The 27,250-nt window shown below is 32.5% G+C and overlaps 1 protein-coding gene across 1 annotated transcript in view; it reads right to left on the bottom strand.

Moving 5' to 3' along the window:
* Window positions 1-27,250, bottom strand: part of LOC142976190 (uncharacterized) — a 79,229-nt gene that overhangs the window by 14,289 nt on the left and 37,690 nt on the right. Inside the window, exons 2-4 of the mRNA XM_076119448.1 lie at window positions 26,728-27,025; window positions 10,332-10,432; window positions 347-555 (exon numbers count right to left, since the gene is read on the bottom strand). Coding sequence (XP_075975563.1) covers window positions 347-555; window positions 10,332-10,432; window positions 26,728-26,913 — 496 coding nt within the window. The 5' untranslated portion in view covers window positions 26,914-27,025. The remainder of the gene's footprint in view (window positions 1-346; window positions 556-10,331; window positions 10,433-26,727; window positions 27,026-27,250) is intronic.

Raw genomic sequence — 27,250 nt, 5'->3', positions numbered from 1 at the left:
TTCGGTTTAACGGTTTTTCATGTCATTACAACTTGGCGTTTGTTAACTCGCGGTATTGTTTCGGTAGTTAGAACATGGTACTGATGCAACTGACAATTGAAATGTAATTAGCGTCTTCAGTAACTTAACTAGAATTTAATTGGCTATAAGAACGTGTTTGCATTACTTTAAACATTACAGAATAAAAAAGAATACATGCCAAATATAGTTTTCTAATAATCGTTATCATTAATTGAGCTCAGAATATTTCTCTTGGGGTGAAAAAGTACATTCATAATAATTACAGTTTTCACTCAGTACTATTTATTCAATATTACAAAAGATAAAAACGATTTATGAAACTTACCGACAGCATTCCAAATAGCAATATCGACGCCCAAACTCCAGGGTACAGCAGCCGCTGTGGCTTCTAACCATGGCCCATCAGGCGGCGTGGTCTCTAGGTCTACTGCAGGGTCACTGATCCTCGCGAAGACCACCAGCTCGCTCTGTGATGGAGCCATACTCCAATTGAAACAGTCTCCCAGTTGTGGACTGATTTTTAAGTTCACTTGTCTGTGGGCAAAATGGAATTATTACTTAAAGTTGAGGCATCCATAGCCAGTTGCGCTCACCGTTCGGTAAACGATCTGTGAGTTTAACAAACATTGGCACGGTCATTCCATTGATGGGTGACCGCATACTGGTATTTGAACTGGGCGACACCGTGTTTCGGAAGGCACGTAAGATGTCGGTCCCGGTTGTTATCAATTAATATAACAGTCGTTAAGCCACATGAAAGGCCTTTGGGCGGCTTGGACAAATTTGACACTAGGATGACCACTAACCATACTACATATTACTTAAAGTTGTGTTTCTTGGATAACACATAAACATACTTAACATAATAATATACGTAATGAGCTGGAATGTGATGATAATATACTAGAATGACCTCAGTAAAGATGGTCTTCCCTCATTGCGGCTATTTAACCAGTTGTCAAAGATATTATTATTTCTACATTCAAAACAATTATTTCATATTTTAAATCGTTAGCATATTTATTGTTCTGTCTGTTCATTCTAACTGCGTTTTTTGTGATAGAAATGTGTTTTAAATTAAATTCATTTGTCATGAGATACGTTAAAAGTATTTTTTATTTAATTCTTGGAATAGAAATGTCAATTTAAATGTTTTTTTTTGCAGCATAATGAAATTTTTTAACAAAGGATAAATAAAAAGGTTATTAGTTTTAAAAATACACTTACATTTGCATTTGAACATTTGAGTTTAGTTATTTTTTAAAAGCATTTTCAGTTTTTTATAAACTCATCTATGATTAGGTTTTTATTTACTTTACTTGAAGTTTAAAATGTTGTCAAACATTTTCAATGACAATTGAGTTTTCAAACGAAAATTAAATTTTCACATTTACTACGATAAATTTTACGTCAATAAAAATGCCTTGCATATTTTAAAATTATATTTACATACACATTACTGATAATGAGTGTTTGTTTTGTTTACGTCTCGGTTTAGGACCCTTAAAGTAAGTTTTTGTATGTTATTCTCATTTGGCTTATTCGCACCCGCACTCAAGATTCAAGGAAATTATTGAAAATGTCTACATATAATTTCTAAGAAGCATTTACCTATTCTCTGGTACTTTCATATTAACCTGCCTCCAAATAAAAGTCAAAGTAAGCTCGGGTAAGTTATCCAGTATATTTCACGGTTAATCAATTTTGAAACTGCATATCAGAGAAAAGGACAACACACGGTATAACTAATCAGATTTCACAAGACGCTTATTTTTAAGACCATAAATCTCTTAACACCCATAAAAAGCATCTTAATCTAGACTTATTTCGAAAATCTATTAGTAAATAAATTAAACTTCACCCACCAACAACTTTATCAATAAACACGATTAAACGAAATCATCTACTTAAGCAAACTAAAAAACTAATTAACTACTAAAAACAGCACTCTAAAACCTTAATTATTTCAATACGTACTCAGACTAAATTCCAGTCATAAAACCAGACAAACAACTCTATTTCAAGTCTGTTCGCGAGCCAATAAAAACTGACTGAACGCAAAACTTTTACATTCTCCAGTTGAAAAGGCTTTTGTTTTATTTATAACATTCGCAAATTGCATTAAATTATTTAAAACTGGAATGAAACTAATTGGACTTTTATTTGTATAGTTTGTGATTTAATTATTTGTTGTTTTACTATCATTATATAGTAATGTGCATCTACGTATAATTTCCAACTTTTGAAAGAATAGAGACTCTCCACTACTATCAACTATTCTTTATCCAACATTTTCATATTATTCAAATAAATAGTACTGTTTCCAAGTAATTTTAAATTCCAAGCAGATGGTATAAACATTTAAGAACGCAAACTATTTTTTTTACATTTACTGATAAATCTAACAAGAAAATTACCAGAGCAGAGAATCGTATAGTAACTTTAGTGAAAGTAATAAATTATGTAAATCTATTTAAATTGGTTTTACAAGTAGACTATACAACACTTAAACTAAAATCGTATTTATAAAAATAATGTAATTGGGAAGTATTTCTAATGAAGTTTCAATACAAATTCTGTACTCAATGGAAGCAATAAAATAAACCAATCATAATAAAGGCAATTACTATAGGACCGAGAACAAAGTAAATAATTTAGAGATGTAATCCCCAGTAATAACATCCATTTTGTTCAGTAATTAGTGGACCGAAAGCACTTATTGTTGCTTATTAAAATTTATTGATAATAATATTTGTTATATTAGCAAAATTTATGATAAAACACAATAATTTAATTCAAGTATTGATTGAAACAAGCTGGTATTGGATATACAAAAGACTGCGTTAACTTTGCCCAATCAAGCCCAATAGTTGTAACGTCAGCCAAATTTTGACAACAATCGGAAAACGTGCTGAGCCGACCCCATGCTACATGGAATAGTGACAAGAGAAAGAATAAAAATGCAATGATATTACCAATTTCAATAATATGCAAAGTTACCAAACCGCGGCAATGTTGTCAAACTACACTGCATAATATTTGCTAAATTCTATGTCAAAACAATAAACAGAATTCTAAGTTTTGAAATGACATAGAATACAGGTATTCCTGTGAAGCTTTGTTCACAAATTAAATTGGTACGTTCGTCTGAATTACAAATTAATTAGATCGCGCCAGTTCAAGGAATGCAGGCAATTTGCTTTGCCAGTAATTTCTGAGCACTTTCACAACTAGCTTTAGTACAGCTGCGAAGGTTTATATGTAGTTTGAGAAGTTCTTAAAAGGCTTCTCATAGTTTACTAAGACAACGAAAGTCCAAATGCTGTTTGCGGAATTACGGCGACACAGTTTTGAAAGAGAATTTTCTTCGGGGCAAAGTTGTAATACATTTTTGTAGAAACGTGCGAGGAGTAGTTACTTTAATAAATGAATGGAGTGCTAGTAGTAACATTTTAATCAATAAATTTTAGCAGATATCTTAACACATTGTTACCGCGGGTTTCACTATCTTTTGTAAATAGAAAATATTTTTTTTGTTGTTACATTGTGAAACTGTGAGTTGTTACAATAATGTGATCATGATTTAATAATTTTTTTTGTTAATTCAACTATACCAATGTTTACCAAATAAAAGAATACCAGTAACATTACGAAATTTTAAACCAAGGCCACAACTGAAAACGTTCATTTACTCCATTCCCGTTGTACACATCGTTACGTACAACAAAAACTTGAGGGTATCCGCAACGTGTAAAGAAAGGTAGTTGGCAAAAACTTTTTACGACCAACTTACGTGACTTCTTTCCGTGATACGCGAGCAAACATGTCCTAAATTGAGTAGGAATCCGACTAAATGCCTTGTCAGAAAAGAGCTTAGGTACAAGAACGTAGTAAATTGAATCTGTACTTTTTGTATTGGCGTGACGTAATGCTTTTATTTTTCGGAAAATGTGTTGGTTGAAATAATGGAACGCTATGTTTGAAGAACCAATTATAACGGTCTTATGTTTCTATTTTCCAATAAGGAATCAATTGGTAGCTTTACTATTGCCCTTGAGAAAATACGGGCACAGAATTTTGAGTGGACCTTGTGTCGTGGGAAATTGTTCAAACATACAATTATGGACACAAAATACAACTGGATTGGAAACCATTAACGGCTTAATATTCGATGCAATAACAGTGTTTAAAACCATGTAAATGAATCCTTTATCAAAATTAACTGCCATTTGCAAAAGTATCAATTTCAGGTCAAATTTAAACTGGCTTATTTCAGCGGTAAAATAAAATTCATTAGTAATTCCTTTGAACTTTATAAAACCTTGAATGAAGAACCGCAATTAGTTTCTTGAAGTGCAACATTCTTTTCAGGCAAGAGGTGGAAAGCAAATACCACAACTTTCTCTTCATCCCTCCATCCTCAAAGGATTCGCTAAGAAACTTCCGATTGCCGCGTATCTTCCACCTTAAGGCGTTGTACAACCTAGGTGTAAGAATATATTTCGTTTTATAGATTTAATTTACTAAAGGGACGAAAATGCATTTTTTGGTATTAATTTCCTCAAACTCTTTTAACTAACTTTTCATTCTACTGCTTCACTCAAAAGAAAAATGTTCGTATCTTCATGACAGACTGTGTATTTTAACACCGCTCTAGAAGCATGCGTAGCGATATAACCAATAGCTGTTAACTATTTAGCAAAAGAATAATAAGGGAAACCAAATTATAAACGACTGATGAATGGTATTTGGATAAATAGTCGTCGTCTTGGGGAACTTTGCCAATTTTGTATAGTTCGTTGCAACTAGCAACAAATTAAAGGCCTGGCTCATTACTTGTTGTTTCTGTTTCTTTAGATTCATTTGATTTGGTTTGACTTTTTGTCACTATCATAAGATTGCCTCAGAAAAAAGAATATAAATTTGGAAAAAGTTTCATTTACATTCGCAGCTGAAAAAGCTTTTGTTGTACAATAATCTTTACAGACCAATCTTTCCTTCCTTAAAAGAAAATTCACCACAAACTATCAAGAAACCGTAAACGCGCCCTTACATCAATAAAGTCGAGTTTGCAAACGATAAACAGCGACGCCTGCATCCGAAGTACATTCCGATCACGCAGCACTTTTGCCGAGAAAATTTAATTATACGGATCGCGATCTTGGAGAAACTTGGTTGGTTTAATTGAGTTCCGCACTAATCTTTAACTTGCTTCGTTGGGACACAAGTGATAAGCGGTTATCTGTTTTTAGTTAAATGCAGAATAATGTTGTTTGTGCGAAGGAGTTTAAATTGCATTGGAATGGAGACCATGCTTATCTGTGTATGGTGCAATCAGAAATTCTGAAGCTATCAAAACGAATCGAGATTACACTGCAAACAAGATTTAGAACTTATATCTAATCTTTTGTAAAATAATAATATCCTCGTCTATAATATCATCGTTTAAGTTCTATCACCACGTTAGTAAAATTTTTGCAACTTTTCAAGAGAGATCAATTACAATTTCGTCTTCGATTCTCTAGTCAATGACATCAAAATGTCAAAACTGCCAGAACATTACCTACGTAGTGATAGAACTTAAACGACGATATGTTTGATTATTCTATATCTCTCATATATCTATATCTTAGTAATTATTCTATTCATTGATGTTGCTTTAATCGGCTGAGTCTGAGTCGAGTAGTGAACCGCAAAGGTTTGGACCACACAGATTAAGACCGAGAGAGCTAAGGATTTATAGGAAAGACCTAGAAGTGGAATAGAAATGTACTACTAATTGTCTGTATTTACTATTCAAGGACAAAGTAACATGATTTGTGTAGACTTCTCTTTGTTTATAGCTTCCACTCAGTAGTGTCAGTTCTCTTTTGATTTAAGAGACCTAGATATTAGCTTGATTTATATTCATAAAACAAATGATGTGTAGTGTTTATTTCTATTGTATTTATGATAACATCCCTATAAAGAAAACAATTTATATGTTTACATGCTATTGTAAATGGCGAAATGTGTCTTGTACCAGGTTTTGTTACCGCATTCTTCGCAAATAAGTAAATGAATTATTTTTTCTTTACAATTCGTTGTGCTTCTTACGAGGACAAGTTTTACTATGATGACTTGGAGCGTGATTTTCTACAGATGATATTAAGGAGTAACCGCTAGGGGCGCTCATATCTTCTTTATAATCATAATAAATATATGTATTATAATCGATAGCTAGTCAGTTGAGTTCAGCGATAAATTGCACTCGTATCAAGTTTTTTAATGTTAAAAAAGAGCTTGATGCTAATCGACTTTTCGTAAAACATTTTTGATGACTTTTCGGGAACTGTATTTCGATATTGGTAATCTACAATTTTACAACTACCTACATACAGTACGACTAGTTAGTCCTAACTAACCCAAGGTCGGCCTCTAATTGTTATTGATTGAGCAGCCATCAATTCTCCTGTCACACGTAACTACTGTGTCCCTGTTTGTTAATTGTTCACGCAAGGTGATGTGATTTGATTGATTGACTGTGACGGAGTGGTATGTCAATATAGCGTGAAAATAATTATTATAGCATATACGTTTCTAGATATCTCGTAGCCTTAAATAAACTATTATAATACTGAAGTAAAAATAAAGCATTGGCTAGTACATAGTGACATTTGCGATAGCGATTTTATATCAACTAGAATCAATAAAATTTTACTTTTTAAATGCACTAAAATAATTTGTACGGCACCCGCTAGGGGCGCTGATGTCGATAGTTAGCCTGTCAATAATCGAAAGTAGTAGGAAATTGCCCGCCTAAAAAGGTAAAAAAATACTTGTATGTCATAGTTTTAGAGACATAGCTTGTGTTTTGATATAAGCAACAAATGTTATCTATAGAATGTGAGTACGAACACCACATTTAAACTCTTAGGAACATAAAGTTAACCTGACGCCAATAAGATACATGGCAGTTGAAAACCAAATTCTAAGTAAGTTAATGATATTACTTTTGGGTACATATCGATTTATATCTCCGTGGTAACATTCACACCTCCACCCAAATCCACAATACCAAACTTAACCAAAACGATAATTACCTACCAAAACAAAAAGTTATTGCAAACCTCCACTTCCAACTTTATATAAAACATACCCAACGCTTATATTTTAACCCACAGCGAAACTTACGCGTGTTTGCGTCGGTCTTAGACAAACTTCAGTACTTTCAATACCGCGGGGTGGCTTTCTCTTAGTTTGTTTTGTTAACCGTTTTATTGAGCTACAAGGGATTGAGGTCTTACATGGCCTTTCCGCTTCTTCTTAATGAACGGGATGATTTGTGACGGTTGGAGGAAAGACTTGTCGGATGTTATGTTTTGAAATGTTGCTTTTGTTATGTTGAATTAACTATGTTATAACTTTGTACATACATTAGATTAAAATGAGTACAGATTTGTATGTGTTATGAAAATATTCTTACATAAAATTGAAATTAAAGTGTTTTGTAATAACACGGATATTGCTTTCTGCCACGGTCAGTCGGAATACTTATTGCGTTTTTTGAAGTATTTAATGATTTTTGCGATACGTAATGTAAAATGTAAACATACAATGTAATATGTATTATGCTGGGAAAAAATGTAATTCACTAAGCTTATTTGCAACACGATTCCTAATGCGTTATTCTTACGCACTTTAAAGAAAATACTGGTGATAAAAGAGTTAGATAATTTCTTCTTAATAAAATATACTTATTTCGGTTTATCCTTATGCATATACCTTACTAAATATATAAACTATAAACTCACCCATTATATCAAATCTTCTAAGAAAATTATCTTTAATTTCTTGCTTATCAATAAACAAAGTTTTTTAATATCACCCAACATATTTTGTCATACACACCTTCGCAGTATTTTCATCCAATTTCAGTCACTCAAACAATAGTCTATTGTGTCATTCGCACTACACAGACGTACTCAAACCTTTGAAGCTAATTACAAAGCAAACTTTCATTAGACAACCAAAACTTGGCTTTAATTTCTAGGAACTGTCGCCTTATTTCCTTTTATTAAAGTTTGGCACCTCAAACGTATATAACGATGACTAGATTCAACTAGATTGTACCCGAGACTTGAAATTATTTTCCGGGGTAACGATTAAGTGCTCTGTATGTAATAAATTATTTATATATATTATGATGATTTTTTTACATCCATATAGTAAATATGCCTATGTCTATAACTAGGTCACAAATTTCATAAATATCCGATAAGTAGCTTTTTCAAGACAAAAACAAGATGACAAAATGTATGGATGTGAATGAGGCAGGAAAAGTTTGTCAGGATCGTAACAAGCGGCCTTTTTTGGTCTCAGCCTACCCCTATGGGAAAAAAGCGTGATATTATGTATGTATGTTTCTCGTTTTTGCACGAAAGAGTGATAAGTACATCCATCTTCACAAACTTCGCATTAATAATTTAATTAATAAATAATTTAGCAATTAAATTAGTACAGGATTTTGTAGGAAAAGATTATTTACTTTAAGAACCAGGAAAAAGATTAACTTAAAGTGTTGAAATCTTTGTAATGTTTGAAACATTTTCCTTTATTCATTTTCCTTGTCTTACGATTACAGATACCAAAAGTCAGGTTGAGATTCTAAATTATAAATATTGAGTTTTTCTTTATATCATGATAATATCCCGAGAGAAGTATAACTTAGTCTCAGTCAATTAACTTAGCATCATTTATTTAATAATGGCCATCTTGTTTGCACCCGGCATTATCATATCATATTTTTATTGATCTATTTACCCTCGGTTTACGTTTAGCGGTAGTTTATCTATACAAAAGCGATTAAACACATATGTATAAAATTGCTTTTGAATAAACATATAAACTACCGCTAAATGTACCTCAGAAATCGGGGGTAAGTAAATTAAACCATAAAACAGTTAATATTATTTTTAATACGGTTCTGAAGATTACAGAAATAAACAGAAGCTCTGAGAAGAGTCTGAATTTATTAAACTCCATTAAGTAAAAATAATCACAAATAGTAATTTTTCTCGGTTTCGCCAACCATCTTTACAGCTAGTCCCAACACTGTTCCCTTCTAATAGCACAAATAACAAATTACACCGTATATTGCTCTAACAAGCTAATATTACATAATAACGCTAACGAGAGTGTTATTAAAACTATCACAAGAGTTTCAAGAGAATTTCTAAGTAACGCTTTTGTGAAGTTTAAGATTTCACGTCTTTAGATATGTAGTGAGTGCCTTTGAGGCTGTGTCAGGAATTACTATAGCGTTTTCTAAGGATGATGGTAGTATCTTTAGAGAGTTTTGTTTGAAATCTAATACCATGTTTACTTACTCGTAAACGTGTGCTTGAATTCATTAATTTGAATAATATTATGTTGCTTCCGTGGCTTGACATTTATTTACAACACGTACATAATAATATATAGAAATAATGTACTACTGAAATATGACATATTTTTATTAACGTGGTATACCGGGTAATTTTTGTTTTTTGCAACTTGATGTTTGGCTCAAAATCGGAAGTTAGCTCTCTAAAGAAATCTTTCCTGTTACAATGTGTTAAAAATAAAAATTGACGTCTATTAATACCAACCATTTTAATGTTACTCTAGACTGAAAGCAAAAGACACCATAAGCCTCCCAAATGGAACAAATAATTGTTTTCAATTTCTCAAATTTGAGTAACCAAACAGTTTCAATTGCCAAATCAGTTGGAAAATACAACCATTGATAAATTTACAAGCACTTTCAAGCCAATTTCAAAAGCCAACACCAAAAACTAAGGTACTACAGATCACTGGCGGCCAATCTGCTGCAAGAAGGGTTAATTGGGGCTCTTGCATACCTTTGATAGATAGAAACGCTTGATTCGCTTTCCGTAGAGTATTTTTTAGAATCGGCTTGTGTTTATTTAGATATGTATTTATACTGGTGGGTTTCGCGCTTCTAGTTAAGGCCATTTTTTTTAGATTGCAGAAAACTACCCTATAGGTAGTTGTTTGATGGTGTAAGATTTTTTCAAAACAAAAACATTTTATGTTTGTATTTTAATGTTTAACGTAACATTTTTTACATTAAACAGTTGAATAGTTCTGGCACGGTAAATAATAATTAACAACAAATAACATAAAAAAGTAACAATACAAAATAAATATTTTCTTTACTTTATTGCAAAATCGTTTGTTGTCATAAGATCACACATTATCAAGAAGCTAGCAAGAAGTAAGTAATACAGGTAATGTGCCTATACGTCTAAAAATGTTCTTACACTCACCTATCTGTAGTATTGTAAGGTGAACCCGCATATTGGCTGATGGATGCCAGCTCCACTCCTCCCCTGTATATAGACACTAGAGCTAAGTCTAGTGTCTTACTCTGAAACAAACAATTTATACTGTTATTATAATGTTACAAATTATTATAGATTTGATATATGATATTGATTGTTGTATATAATTTTTCCCGAAATGTAATGGGAACCGATCGAGATAAAAATAAATGGAGTAGTGTTAAATTAGATCCCAAAAAAGGATAAAAGCTACTTTAGAAGCCGCGAGTTTGCTGTGATTATGACGTTGTAAGAAATTTTCTTATACTTTTAAGATTTCTTAAAAAGTATGTTTTTATTTGTAGCGTTTTTTTTGGAATCTAGATCCGTGTTTTGACATTATCTATAAAATTTAAGATTCGATAGAGAAATCAGGCCTTGGAAAGTTGTGTATTCTCAAAAGGACAGAGTTCCTTATTACAGCTGTTGAGAATTTACCAGAATTGTGGGTTTTCACAGGTGGCTACAAGACCACAATCCTTTGGACATAGATGCAATTTGAATTACGCGTGTATATTACCTCTAAATGCCAGAAATATTGTTTAGACAGCATGTCCTTAAGGAATATACAATTTATTTCTCAGTATCATTGTCATTTTTTGGACATCTAAAAGAATGATATGGAACACTCTACAATTGTAATACGAAACTGTCTCTTGGTCACTTTTTTACAGTACCTAGCCTAAGTAGTAATAATAGCAAAGATAATGTTAAAAAGATCTAGAAATTTCTGAAACCACTAAAATAAATCAAGCGACTAATTAAACGGACCGAGAAATTCTTGTACAAATACTGTTAACTACTAAATATTATATTACGAGTAATATAAGCTGGCTCGTTGGGAAAACTTACACTGTTACTATGTTACAGGCACTTTGCGAAATTAGACTTTTAATGAAACAGCTGTTCTTAATGGATTTTATGATAGTTCTTATTGGACGTTTTATCATATGTGTGGATAGAAATTTTATCTGCGACATAATTAAATCTGTACTAGCAAATGTTCAACTTTCAATTTTAAGTAGCAGTCTCAAGTTAGTTAAATGGATACAAGTACTGGTCCGTTCACATTTTCAGTTGCAGTTTTCAGTTTCGTGAATTCACGTTACATAGAAAAGACTTTCCTTTCTATACGGGATCAAAAACACTGGTTATGGGAGATATGCTCGGTATATATAAGACTTATGTGAAAAAAAACAAAGGGATTAACTGTGCAAACAAGACTTTCAAAATGGAAAATCGAAGCCTTAGGATACAGAATATGCCTCAATATTTATTTATGTTTCTGTACCATCACAAACTGACATTTTCTGCCCTTACATAAGCCATTTTGACAGTTACTATAATGTAGATATAGAAAAGCTGTTAAAAAAGTAAAACATATTTTTTCAGTAATATTATTCTAATAATCTCAATCAACCTTTAACAATCTTATAAAGTTCTATTCACTCCACTACAACGTATTAAAAATGCCTACATTTTTTACTCTGCAGTAACAATATTTTAATTGGCTTATACAACAGATTACGTCGGATTATTTATACGTGGAAATTTAAACTAAGCCACTAATACCATTAAAATATGACACAACGGGTTGCTAGTTTAGCTTTCAAATGCAATTATATTTTATTGACAAAATAAAGGGTTGGGATAAAATAAATTTATTTGTTTTAAAGCAGATTAGTCTATTTGTTTTGTGGTATTTATCAACAGATAGAAACGAATAACTAAGCCCTCTGCAATCACATGTTTTGAAAGCGATATTTTTGAAACATAGCAAGATACCAATGCCAAGCACAAAATTAAATGTAGGATAGAAGTTGCCCTTTATGGTCCGAAGCGGTAAATCTAGATTTGTCAATCCTATCGCCAAATATTTAAGCCTGTTAAATCAATTAAACATATAAATGGAAAACATGTTTAACGTAGACACAGTTTTTTATGACTGTTTCATTGCTCTACAATTTTATGCAATATGACATAAGAAGACGTCCTTAAGTAATACCATACCTGTTTTAAAAATAAATTAATAAATGTTGATGGACAACTCACACACAGTCATTTGATTCGAAACTAAAAAAATAAATCTTATCAGATCGAAACGAAACAAATCTTTTGGTCAAAACTTTAAAGAATTCTAAATATTAGTGTTCACTTTGCTTTTGACAACGTATCTAGCGTCATCTTACCCTACGTTCAGATTGCAACCCTAGTACCAAGTTGTGGGTGTATAAGACTATCAAATCCGTGTAGCAATAACTTTGAATGTGTGCGTCTATTCGGAACTAAGCCAATTCAGTGGAACTCTATGCACACGGCTCTGTGTGTAATCCACCATCCTTCAGTGAAGTGTTGATATAGACACAAAGAGGATAGTTGTCTCTGGTCTTTGCAATTATGAAAATAATATGTATTTTTATAAAAAAGTTATAGGACTTAAAATGGTTACCATGAAAACAAAACAAGGATTTGTTTTGATTTCATGTCAAGATCTCTTGCACAAGCAGTGACTAGCTCGGAAAATATGACTTATCGGAAAAAACTTAATGGTGATGAAACTGGCACTAAATCATTTATGCATACACTCTTAATTCATCGTTTATTAACATTAACAAGTAAATTAAACGCAATCTACGTATTAAAGCCTCGTTTACAAGTTCTAAGAAAACATTTCTTTAGCGTGCTTGTTTCTTCGAAATAATACATACCTCCGCTTATTTGTCTTAGTGGGATAACGAAACAAAATACGGATTTACCAAAATGACTGCGACATATCCATAAAACGTGAAGATAATCGCCCAACGAGTAATAAAACACTTATCGAAAGAAAACCAACCTTATGGCTGAAGCTATAGAGAACATTTTTCTTTGACGTCAGGAAGAACTTAAAGTTTCGTAGGTATTCTGTCTTTTCTCATACGCAAGGGACGAGAAATATTAATATTTTCCCCTGTCTCTGCTACGTTTCTTTACCTTGTAAAGTAAAACAAAGTGGGCAAAGTTTGGAAATGTATGGGTGGTTACTTGGAATTTGGGCGTGGGATTGGTGACCTACAAAAATGATTGCGTAGTTGTGGTTGAGAAACATGTTCTGAGAAACGTATGCTGTTCTAAGATAAGCGTCTGACTGGTCGGCTTTGCATGGTTTTACTTGTAAGATGCCATCTCTCATTTTTATTGTGTTTGATTTTTATAAATTTATCATAAGATTTGTTAAATCCTGTCTTTCTGTTATCTTCTCACGGCTAAACTGAAAAGTCAGTGTGATGAAACTTAACTTGGATGTATGAAATACACATAGGTGTATTTGGTTAACAATGTTAGTCCCAATATGGATGAGGCTGTTGTCGTATTCGGGGTAGATTACCGAACTCAATAACAAATAAGAACCCACCACACCAATCAATGATGACCCCAAAACTGCAGACCACATGATGAGATCACTAGCCGTATGTCATAGTACAAAATTTACGCGAACAAAGTCGCGGGCACAACAAACCCTACTAATATTATCCTACTAATGTTATAAATGCGAAAGTTTGTGAGTATGTATGTATGCATGTTTGTTACTCCTTCACGCAAATACCACTTATCCGATTACAATGCAATTTAGTATATAGGTAGTTGAAGACCCAGAATAACACATAGGCTACTTTTTATTTCAGAGTTTCTGAGAGATCGGGATTTACACGGGAAGGGTTTCCGCGCGGATGAAGCCTCTAGTAGTTTATTAACTATGCTATAGTATTATTCTTATGACCCGCATAGTTAGCAAGTCTGCGGGTAACATGTTAATAGAACAGGAGGTTTAAACCAGCCTCAGAACTTTGCCATAGTTTACCAAAGTTTAAGATGTTTGTGTTAGATTAAGAGTTTATTTTCTTATGTTGTAATGTGATGAAATGTTTCTGAGAGATATTGAAGAAGAGTTTCAAAGTATCTTAAATGTGTTAATTTGAACTCAGAGATTTTGTTTGCAAATTAGATATTTTTGATTTCTATAACTTAAAAGAAATGGGATAAACAATTACTTAAACCAAATTATTCGATTATATTTTACTCTATCTATAACTGAAAACCACATGAAAATCCGTTCAGTAAATGTTGAGTTTATCGCAAACAAACAGTCATACATGGCAGGGGGCTATTAGTTACTTAAACTAAACTATGTATATAATATAATTTTTATATTCTTTTATAATTTAAAAAATACAGGCAAAATAAAAACTGCACAGATAGTACAACAGTATAGTTATACTTAAAGAATACTTTATTTCTTTCACACAGATGTACCATAAACTTTGATGCTAGTTTTATGCCTGTTGCTTTCGCAAACTATTTCCGTGTTTCACAACCGTTATTCCCCTTCTCACGCAGACTACAAAACATCTGAACCTACCCAAATAAACACGAAACTTTCCTATCTTACTATCTCGAGAACCAAACCCAAACCCATAACAAAAGGGCGATAACATAAGATCACTCATAACATCACATTTCAGATCCAATCCATACCTTTATTGAACTTAGAATAATAAGAACATAGTGCCACATAAAATTATATGGAGGTATCACCTGCTATACGATAAGCCAATATGAACCTTACGACCTATAATATTAAGTCGTAATCGGGTTTTCATGGGCTTATACACATATCTGAATTAGGTGCAAAATATCTTCGCCTATTCACGGTGGCAATCTGATTGAAATACATTATGTAGATTATGAAAACTTTTATTGAGTTATAGGGTTGTAAGATAATATTGCAGTTTTTTTGAAATTGCAAAGGTTGTTTTTAAGGTGGATAGACGTTTTATGGGTCTAATATTCTTAGGTTGTAAGGTTATACTGTAGATTAAACTGGACTTTATGTTATCGGCAGCTAAAAAAAATCGTGCGCGCAATACTAATTCATAGAACGAAAATTGTATCGAAAGAAAAACTAAAGTAGACGAACCTTTTTTCAATATTTTAGTCCTTCAGTTTCACTCTTTAACGAAGTAACTGTTTATCCGGGACAAGACCTTTGCTTAATAGTGTGACAGTTATGGGTTGAATTCATTATTTAGTTTAAATTTTTAGATGGAAATAAGTTCCTATGATGCTCATTGAACGCTTTAGAATTGAATATTCCCTTGTCTTTTAGAACAACGATTATAGAGCACATGTATTATAAAATAAATAAATATAATGTACTTAAAATACTAAACTATAACTTATTTTAAACACTAAGCCTACTTTTCCAAACAAGAAAATATTCCACGCACATAAGTCTCACGTTATTGGCTTAGTAGCAAATGAGTTAAACAGTTTTGAGTTAATTCGATTAAATCTGTGTATCTTTCAATGTTCACGTTTACAGTTGAGGTGAGCAGAAAGTTAGCTCAGGTGATGTGAAGGTCGAATTACGTGTATGTAATGTGGGGTGGCCATCTTGGAGTTATTTTAGGGATAATAATGGAAACTAATATTAGGTCGCGGAAAAAGTCTTTTCGCATTATAGTATGAACTTGTAATAAAATCTCTTTGGCTTCAAAAATCACAAATGAGTACACGGTACATTAGGTTTCTTTCAGTAAACTCGTGAGGTACCCAAATATAGAGCTTTTTTGTGTAGAGAAAAGATTTTATTACAAGTTCATACATACTATAATGCGAAAAGACTTTTTCCCCGACCTACTACATTATTCGTTTCCACTATTATCCCTGAAATAACTACAATATGGCCAACTACTATACTATAATGCGAAAAGACTTTTTCCCCGACCTAATAAAATTGTACTAACACGAATTTCTACAAAGCTGTACATGCAAATATTATTAAGAAATCAGGATTCAGTTTGTCTTAAACGATTGAAATACTTCATATACATTAGGACAAAGAGACTGAGACTGACTATGTATTGCGGTTGGTAGTGGATTCGTGGATTCGACTAGTGATCATGAGTGACTGCAAGTATTTTCTAATTTATATCAGAATGTTTCTCAATAGTAGCCCGGTGCTTGATAGCTCGCCTCCTATTACATGGCACATTGTTAATGGCGAAACGTGGGTGTATTTTACACAGCTCTGCCAAAACAGGCGTGACATTCTGTATGCATGATATACATATATTCCTACAGGAACTTACGTGGTAGCAAAAGAATTTCTTAAATATTTTTTAAGTGAACTTTAGTTTAGTCAGTTGCCTTATAAAAGTTAAGCGTCTTGTAAGAGTACATTTATATGATTCATATAGCAGGTACTCATACTCACTCATACCTTTACACGCAATTTATAATTGGTTTCATGTACGCATATAAAACAAAGTTTACGAACTAACTTATGACATTTTCAATCCCGAAAACCTTCCTAACCGCACGGTTACCCTACACGCATGAAGCAATTTAGCAAAATTAAACAATAAAAACTTACTCTCGCAAATTACTCTTTGACTTTCGTTTTACTGAGTAAACGTTACTTGTCTAGTTCAGACCTAATTCTGTAAAGCCTTGTTGATATAACATGAGTTGAATAAAAGCTAAAATTGAAGAGTGTTATCGGATATGTGTATTAAAATGCTTTAAGTTGTATTCAGTAGCATTTGATTTCAGATTAACTTTAAGGTCGCATGACTGTTGTATATAGTACTGCAATCGATAAGACTAGCACGTATTGAGACGCCTATACTCAATTGTGCATAGAAGTGGGTTGAATTTAAATATATGGGTAAAAATATTTAACATATTTGTTCATCATGTTTTTATATATGAAGCAATTGCCATTATTTGGCCCATAATTACCTCCAAGAACACTTTAATGATTATGCCCGTTTTGTTTTATATTATCACCCATCGTAAAGATCAAAATATCAATTTTCTGTTTACAGGATGACAACAAATCAAAGTGCGTGTAAGTCCTTGGAAAACTTCATATATGTACTTTTATTAACTTACTAGTTTTATTTTATTAAAAAAACACAGCAGACGTTTTATACATCCAAATCTATACCCAAGATTTCGGAATAAAAAATTTCGTAACCTAAATAAAAGTGACAAACATAACTTAAATGGCCCTACATTTAAACATAAAGCATACACAGCAAATTATATCACACAAAATTATACCTAGCTTAGAGAAGCTCACGAACTCCTATTCCTTAGAAACTTTGTCCCTAAGTAGGTTACTTAAGACTATAATTTGTATACACATTTACTTACAAAACTTACTTAGACTGCACCTGTTTATGCATAAAGGAAGTGCAACTGAAATGTTAAGTTTAGAAGTCTTCATTTGTTGTATAATTATGTCACGTCTTGACTGTCACATGAAGGGTATTTTATAAAAGTTAGAAAGACGTAATTCTGTAGCAAATTAGAGTTTTCTATTGATAAATGATTTTGTCTAAATAATTTAACAGCTGTTTAAATATAAGAAGTAGGTTTAAAGTTCCTTAACCATGTAAACTATATAAAATAATTTTCTATATACAAACTCCAAGAAAGCTGCGTTTTAGTTAGGTTCGTGAAATAATGACTAGTAGATAAAGACATACAGTACTAAAGAATATAAAATGTAAATGGACCAAACATTTTTTTTGGAACAGAGTCTTCTACAAAATAATATCTTCTGTCCACTACCGAAGTGTGCAGCGCTGAATTAAAATTTCTATTTTTACTCTCAAGAAATTCTTAAACGAAAATTCACCTTAGCAAAGGCAACAAAACTAAATTTATTTGAGAAGAAATAGCTCGCCTATCGGTAACTGGCACCCTAGTGACCCATTTCTTTAGTGCCCCTTATAACTTTCACGGGTCTATAAGCATGGCCATTAACACCTCGTGTTTGGACCGAGTCCGATGGAAAAACTAGAGTTATGTATTTGACGGGAGTATTACTTTGGTGGTAGATATACAATGTATGTGTAGGAAGTGCAAGGTTGGGTTATTTTCGAATAGTGTTACTTTATGTTGTAGAAGTACGTATAAGAAAGTTAACATCAAAGAAAACCCCTGTAAAAAAATATATCCCTGGATTTACACAGCAGTTCTTTTGTAAACTTTAAAATATCCGTGATGGTTTTGAAATATTCATAACTTTATTTAGCTGTAAGATAATCTTATGGTACTTAGCCACCTGAAAGTTCTTTATCAGATCTTAGATAAATGTTATATTCTTAAACCGCACTTGGCCTGTGTAGACTCAAATCTGACACCTATCCTATTACGGAAGAATTTAATTATATTTAAGTTCACATCCCTATTTTAGTAAAGTTTCAGCCTTCTAACTAGCCTTAAGCTCGGGCAATAAAACAATTTAATAGCCCGAAGTACTTCAATTATACTAAACCGTTTACACCAGTACATATCTTTGTACTTTGGCCAAATTGTGTACAGTGAGCCTCACAAATCCGGAATAACATTGACTTGGCAAAGTTTGGCTGTTTGCTCTATTACTGGCAACAATATTCTGTCTGGATATGAATTTGTGGATAGGCAGGACTCCAAACGGTTAGTGTCTATAGATTGTGTTGTGTGGAACTAGGTGTTGTATTTGTGTATGAGGTGAAACGGGGAGGAAGAGGCGATTACAGTATTTGGAAACTCTGTTCCAATTCAGCAGATTCTGGTCAGAACTGGTATAGGTGTTTGCTTCTTTGGAATTCTGAATGACAGCTCCAAGAATCTATCCATTCAGTACTATAAATAAGATAAAACGACGCTATAACAAGAGTATTAGTGAGACATTAATTCATTTACTGTGCAAAAATGATAGTTTTTTTTCATCACAAAGTAAATAATCACTTTGTTCGGTAGCATTATTTCAAAAAGTTCAGGATGTAATATAATTATTTATATACAAGAGGTCTTACTAAAGTGGAAATATAAAAATAATATTTATCATAATAAGCCAACTTATTACTTTTTCAAAACCCCTCAAGATATCTCAAGTGTACCCAATACAAACCAGTAGGTACCCTTGAATACCAACTATCATGAAAATTCAAATCGTCCCTTCCTTTTTCAACCACTATTGGAGTAACTTAAGGGTCGTTCCGGACTTCAATAGGGTCCTAATTACCAAGGATATTGTCCGCTGGGTAACTTTTATTATTATTGTTACACAACGGAATTTTCGCTACGTCAGCGTCATGAGGGTTGTGGAATCGATCATGCGGGTTAGGTTATAGATAACTTACTACGTTGAAGATGAAAATATTTTACTTTACATAAAAATGGTTTGAACAAGAAAGATAATATTTATTTATGTATTATGTTCTTTTCAAAATACTTTTAAACATACATCAGAAAAAGAGATCCTATTTACAACGTTTGCAAGATAAACTATCATGAAATACAAGACTTACCGAACTGTTTTTCCGGTGTGTAACAGCACCGGATCACAACCAACGCGCAACGGGATGTTTTCGCAATTCGTGGTTTGTTTGAAATAAAGATATCTCTAGTTTTTAAATAAATAGTTTGACCGTTTCATTTCCATTTTGTTTTAGTAGTGCGAAGATAAGGCTTTATTACTTTCAACGAGGTTAGAAAATGTTTGTAGAGAAATATTTCAGTGAAAAACGTATGAGTTTTATGGAGGTTTTGCTAGACGTTTATACATAGTGTTATTTTATTTTATCTAGAACTAACAATATACTTACTTTTATATTTTTTTACTGTTTTATAGTTCTTTTAAACCATACACTCATATACTAGTTTTTTGTGCAGCTAGGTATTTAAAAGCATCTTGGCTCAAAAACAAATAAAAAAGAAATACATTATTTTTAATCCATCAATAATCCGTTCTGTTTATTTCAGTAAATCCAGCCGCAGACGTGCAAGTAAACATTTATATTGAGTAGACTCATATTCAGACAGATATGGCTACAACTCTATAAACAGACACGACCTTCAACAATAAATAAAACAACCGAGAATATAATTACGACGAAGACTAGAAATATCATAAAGATAATAATGTACTGCATAATACCGAATAACTGAATAAATTTCCCCTCATGAATTATTTACTAGATCTCCTAGTAAATTACTATTGAAAATTGTTATTGTTGGAATTCAAATCGTAATAATTTCATTGTGAAACCGGCAAACAAATCAAGGAATTTTCTCATTACTGTCAAGAATGCCTCAAGGCTGACTGTGAATGGATTCAGAAATTAATAAATCAAACAATAATCTTCCGTTGTGTAACAAAGCAACCCTCCATTGGCTTACAAATTGTACTGAATTGCATTTACAAATCGACTTCGCAGTAAGCCCTTGAGAAAGCCGTTACGGGCATTAAAATTAATCACTGGTATTGTCTAATTCATGTTGCGCTTTGAAATGCTATGTATTCTTGATAGAATTGAAACGGGTTAAGGCAGGCTTAAATTGAAACTTTTGTGCTTGTGTATCTAAATATTATCGTTAGGTAGAATCCTGTCTGTTATTTCGTAGTTTCTTTGGCGTGTTGTAAGTGCCTTTACTGAAATACTGTCGTTACAATAAATTTGTTATTCTAAACTTTCAACTTGAAAGTTTGATTTTACTTGTGATTGATTATTATTTAAGCTTATATCAGTAGCAATTGTTTATTTATTAAAAAATAACGTCAAAATGAAACAGTAATAAGACATAGTTTTTCGAAATAACATAGTAATATAAAATAAATTTCCTTTTATCTAGCCTCTGCATTACAAACTCAGTTACTATTTCACCAGAACACTAGAACAAAAGTGCCATTATTTTAAACCTAGCTTTTATAACCGTACAACGGCCTGATTAGTCCATAATTTCTTCAACACTCAACAAAATTTTATTTTCCCCTATAAACCGAAACAATTTCATCTCATTATCTACAAGGCTAAGCTTCCCCTCTAAAGCCTGCTATACACTTCAGCGGTATTTACAAAACCGTAGTTTTTTTTTAAATAAAAGTCCCGTTGCAAATACGCATGTGTGGCTTCGTTTGGCGTATCCTTAATGTGCCAATTTAATGGTGTTTATTTGCATGTCATCCAGCAAAAAATCCGCATCTCAGGTTTTATTCGTAGCATGAATGAAATATGGCGAGCATTTTGAGGATCGTATAGTGTCTTGTCTTTATTTCAGCTTTTAATGCTATTTTTAATCAAAATTAAACATGATTAATTCAAGATGTTCTTCATACACCTGAACCCGTGAAAAACCCACTGTTACGTTTAAACAATTTACTGGTTCATATTGAGAAAAATTAACTATATGTACAACCTCTAAAATTTATGACAGGCCTAAATAACAAAACAAAAAAATCGGTTTTATCGCCCGCTGGTGCCAACGTTCTAATAAATGCTCGCTTTAGTGTGTACAGTTCGTTATGTTTGCGACTAAGCGACCCTACTTAAACACGTTTATCAGACGATCCACGCCGTGCTTAATTAAGTACGGCTATATCAGGTTATCGCGAACATCCTTCATCGGGGACGACCTTTAGAGAATTTGTTGGGCCTTTTTGTAGTTGAGTGTGTAGCGATATGAACGTGATGCGATAGTATTTTACAGTTTACAAATGGGTAGTAAAATTTTAGTTTTGTCAGAATTATAGACAGTTTTGTGTTTTGTCGCTTGGATATAACGTGATACAATCTAACCTGTATTTAAATTATATTATTTGGTGCCGTAAATATTAGATACCTGAAGGCCATTTTATATTATTTAAGGGTAATATCTACTATGTATTTAAACTTTATGTTAGTAGTATTAATCTTTAGGAAATTAAGTTTAACACTATGTTTTCCAGACGTGGCCACAACTTTCTTTGTTTTAATTACATTAAAATTTATCCATAGTCAAAGCATTAATGTTTTCCTATTTAGGCTCTTTTACGATACAGTTCGAGCACACTTACACTAAACTATACTAGTAGTTGTATCGATTACTAAAGAAAACACGTGCAAATTCTTGATAAAAGATGACAACTCATAATTCCATAGCGATGTACAAAAATATTTCCATTACTCGCAAAACCTTTTTATTAAGCCGAGTCTACATGAATAAAGAATAGGTTTTCGTATAGAGCTAGGTGAAAATTTATGAGCCTAGGAACTGATGTAGGTAAGAAAATGTGTGGACGTGGCTCTGAGGACGTTCGTAGAAATAAATGGGCGAAGTAATACATAGACGATGTTCACACGCATGTAATCATTTATTATTTATAAGAAGCGTGATGATAAAATATGGTTTTTGGGTATTTTTTTGGTGTTTTACCAAAGCGTATGAAAGGTGTTTCTTGAGATGAAATTTTGGAGAATATTTTTGATATAGCTTGTGTATTAGTTTTTCTTCACGTCTTAAAGTAACATTGTAGACGTTTTAATTTATTTTCTTTGTAGCGTACAAAATGTACGAAAAGTAGCTGTTTTTTATAGTGTTATTCAAATTTAATGAAAGTTTTATTTACGTTAAATTTATTAAAAAATTTTGAAGCTGGATCTAATAACATTATCATTGTGTTATATGCCTGACCTGAGTATCAATGAGGCATCAAATGTCTACATAACTAGTTACAATGTCTAACTATAATAATATGTTAGACATTATAGCTCTCCAAACAATGAAATCCCGTGTCTACACAAGTCGATTTTAAAATATTCATGTACCTATATCTCGTCTGAGTAAACGATATCTGAACTCAAAGAACAATGAATCTGCCTTCCTTTCACCGCAGTTTTCTTTCTTTGTTTGCCAAAGCAAAAATGTTTTCGACTTGGGATTCTTTTAATATCCAACTTGTTCTTAGGATTTATTGGATTCACGAAGTGTAGGCATTCCACAAGCCAATCTTTCGAAAAAATGTAATAAAACCTTGTAATAAATCTACGACAGTTCTTGTATCTAGTGTTTGTGGGGAGCCTAAAGTGGCCAGTGAGGTCTATAAAATAAAGCGGCTTGTTAGCCAACGTGAGTTTTTGTGTCGTTAGACGCTTACGTGTCATTACTTCGTATCCTCGCATTGTTGTTCGTCTATTGTATTTCACCATATTTATTACGATAAATAAAAGTCGTAAGATAAAAAAAAATCGTGACTAGTAAATGTCTGTGTTCTCTCTCTTCATGTCATCTCTTATTACTGAGAATCATAGTCACTGGAACATTTTAAACAAATTCTCTTTCTTTTGATCATTTCCGGTACGTAGTAGCCATTACTATAAGATAGTATCTGGGTGAGGATATGGCTTTCTTTACTTAGTGACACCATCGTGTTGGAAACCGAACTCTCTTCTCTCTTACCCCTATATTACCCACTGTAATAGTGAAATAGTAGAAACTGTAATAGTAGAAAACTATTTTTTTATCTATGCACAATGGCGCAGTGGCCTTCTTAACAAACACACGGATGGACGTTGTCAATTTATATTCCTTTAACAACCCCCGGTATCTGTGGTACATTTAGCGGTAGTCTATCTATTCAGTAGTGTTGAAACTCATATAAAAAAACGCTATTGAATAAATAAACTACAGTTAAATGGACCCAGAAACCAGGAGTAAATGAATATCTATAAATAATGATCGCTTCTTTTAAAATAACCTTCTACTTTATATCACGACCAACATTTTCTTTTGTCTACCACAATATTAAGTTTTGTACCAGGAAAATAAGAAAAACAAGCAAAACAACTCTTTTATCTAACTGTATTTATAAAAGTTATTTTTGTAAAGGGAAATCTTGAGTTTATAAATTACCCACACAATGCCTAAAATAAATATTTATGATACATTTTTAGTTATTTGGAATATAATACCTTTGACATTTCAATAAATAATTCTAATATTTCCTGTTCAGAAATACACACGTGTAGGTTACTAATCTATACTAATATTATAAAGCTGAAGAGTTTGTTTGTTTGTTTGAACGCGCTAATCTCAGGAACTACTGGTCTGATTTGAAAAATTCTTTCAGTGTTAGATAGTCCATTTATCGAGGAAGGTTATAGGCTATATATCATTACGCTACTACCAATAGGAGCAGAGTACCAGTGAAAAATGTTACAAAAACGGGGAAATTTTTTAACGCTTATGAAACGCAAGCGAAGTTGCGCGGGTCAGCTAGTGATACTATAAACCCACTCGTTAACTAAATAAGTTTATAAAAGCGTAATGAGTTACTTTAATAGAATTATTGATGAAATAGAGAACAATAACTGACAGTTATGTAGGTGTTAATACGAAATAGATTTCCTTGCTAATAATAGATCTAATCTATACTTAAATTACTGGGTATAACAGGTTGATAATATATATTTATTATTTGATTGAATGTATTTTTAAGGTTTTTCTTAGTCCCTTGCTATCGAGAAAAAGGATTTTCTAGACTCTCCGGGTAGTACAGAATATTGTAATAGACAACTTAAATTGCAATAAAAACATTCTGTTTGTCATCTATACTAATATTATAAAGCTGAAGCTGAAGAAAAATGTTACAAAAACGGGGAAAATTTTTACCCATTCTCTCTTATGTGACGCAAGCGAAGTTGCGCGGGTCAGCTATGTTAAATAAAACCAAACGGGCCATATGCAAAACGAATACCTTTCAAAAATACTCTATCCATATAATACACGTTCCTTGCGAACCTCATCAAAACGTTCGTTCGCCCGCCATCAATTGCCGAACACTATTTCATTCCGAAATATTTCATCGGCTGCCAACGATTACATTTGCATTTAATTAAGCACACCAACCGAGTTTGTTTTAATTTTCAACGCTTAATTTAATGTGGATTTTCTGATATTAATATAATAACGATTTCGCGACATATTTCGATATATTGCGGAGGTTTTGGCTGTGGCATATTTATATTGGAACTGTTTAATGTTTTATGATGATAAAGTGGAATTGTCACACTTATTTTGTTTATACATTCATTTCGAATGTTGTAACTGTTTGAATTCCTATAAAACATGTTTAAGTACAGTTAAACTTATGCTATCCAATTTTCATAACACATTTTTAAAGGTTAAAATAACAATCTAATATACAAAACTTTCACTATTAAAATTTTATTGTTTTTTATAACAATTAATCAATAAATAAGTACATTCATGAGTATATCTAGCCTTCCATATATATTCCAAACTATGTACGAAAATCTATTCAACAAACGGCATCACAAATCCTGCTAGTCGGATTTCTTCCGACTCCGGTGTTTTATTTCCAATCCCAAAACAAATACTACCATTGTTTCCTAAGAAACCTTGACACAATGCCTGCGGTGTCTTCACAATCATATAAAAGCACTTGTCTATCTCATTCTCATTGTAATCTCGAACTGTCTCGAACGTATTTAATTCATCTTGATAGTGTCTTTGCCATACAAAGGAATCTTTGATGGAAATTCCGTGTGGTAAAATTTTAGGTTGAGGTTGAAGTATTCTGGTTGTGAAGTCTCTGTTATTCTTAAAGGCGTTATTGCTACTACTTAATATACTTTTAATCAAATATTATATTGATTAAATTGTTTTAAATGGGTATGCAATTGCCCACATATAAAAGAACTCTATTCGTTGTTGAAAACCAATTATAATGTTCTTCTGCCTTTATTAAAAATCTATCTATGGAGGAAGTTTGATATTATGGGAAAGCAAAGGCATTATGTAATTTCAATGTAGATCACTACCACTACATAACTGAACGTATCAGTAAAACAGATACTAAGCAACTAGTCAAAACAACGAACATTTTAAGTTCAAAACTTAGTGAACTTAATATCTCCAACAAATTCCACTATATTAATACGTTGAAATGCTTACAAGACAAAACAGAATTTTAGTTGTAGGGTTATAGTGGATAAGCAACACAAAGGAAACATTTCACATGACTTGGTGGTTGATACTTGAGCCTAGATTAATGTTTTTTATATCAAAGTAGATAAAAAATTGTTTTGATCTTAGACGAGATTACGGGTAAAGCAGAGTACATTTAAACTCAAATGTGAGATGCAAAGGAGAGTAATTTGTTTATCAATCTATTAATAAAACCTGATATTTATTTATTCGTATGGACTATCGATGTGTAAACCAACCTGAGCCAGTTCGCTCTATTGCTTATAACACAGTTAAATCGGTGACCATATTAAGTGGTCTCTCTTTTTATCCAGTTATTATTTTTATGTTCTTACTAGCAGCCAGCCCGTGTTTAGCTTAAACAGTGAGCCTCTTAACAAAAAACACTCTATCCATTGGAGACAACCGCACAAAAATATGTTCAGCTAATTTTGAGTTTATCGCAAAGACAGACAGACAAACGCGGTGATGGGTCTTTATTATAATAATAATGTAGTGGTATTATTATTAATATAAAGAAATGATAAATGAAACTCACCTGATAGTGTGCTTGAACGACGACCGCCCTAAAAACTATCGTAGCATCTTGAACTCGCGTCTCCAGTGGCTTTTCCGCGAACTTCGGACACTGACTGTCACAAACTATTGTCCTACACAAGAACAAAACTACCACTAACAAATCTCTGTTCGTGAATCTACCCATTGTGGGCCACGAGAACACCATTTTGAACCTTATTTTCACAGTTTTAAGTTACATTTTTCTATGGCAAGTCCACCGTACGACACTGCTCTTCACTCGCCTTTTTCTTTGACGTTTTCGGGCTTGCATTTTTTATCTGAAACAAGGAGTAGATTGTTAATATTTTAGTTGTTTTGTACTTTAATGAATAAATTAAGATTTTATTGAATAAAATTAGAACGTTATTTTAGGGGCTGCAATACTTTGATTGCGTAAAGGCTTTGATTTATTAATTGGGTGGGGTTTAAAAGCTTTGTTGGTACAAGACAATGTTTTGTACAGAAATAACCCAGCCTCGCGTAAAGGGAGGCGTAATAAGACA

Source organism: Anticarsia gemmatalis, chromosome 10 (genome assembly GCF_050436995.1).
Source record: "Anticarsia gemmatalis isolate Benzon Research Colony breed Stoneville strain chromosome 10, ilAntGemm2 primary, whole genome shotgun sequence".
NCBI classification, from domain to species: domain Eukaryota; kingdom Metazoa; phylum Arthropoda; class Insecta; order Lepidoptera; family Erebidae; genus Anticarsia; species Anticarsia gemmatalis.
The sequence above is the reverse complement of the archived record's forward strand: the minus strand, read 5'-3'. Positions and strand labels throughout refer to the sequence as shown.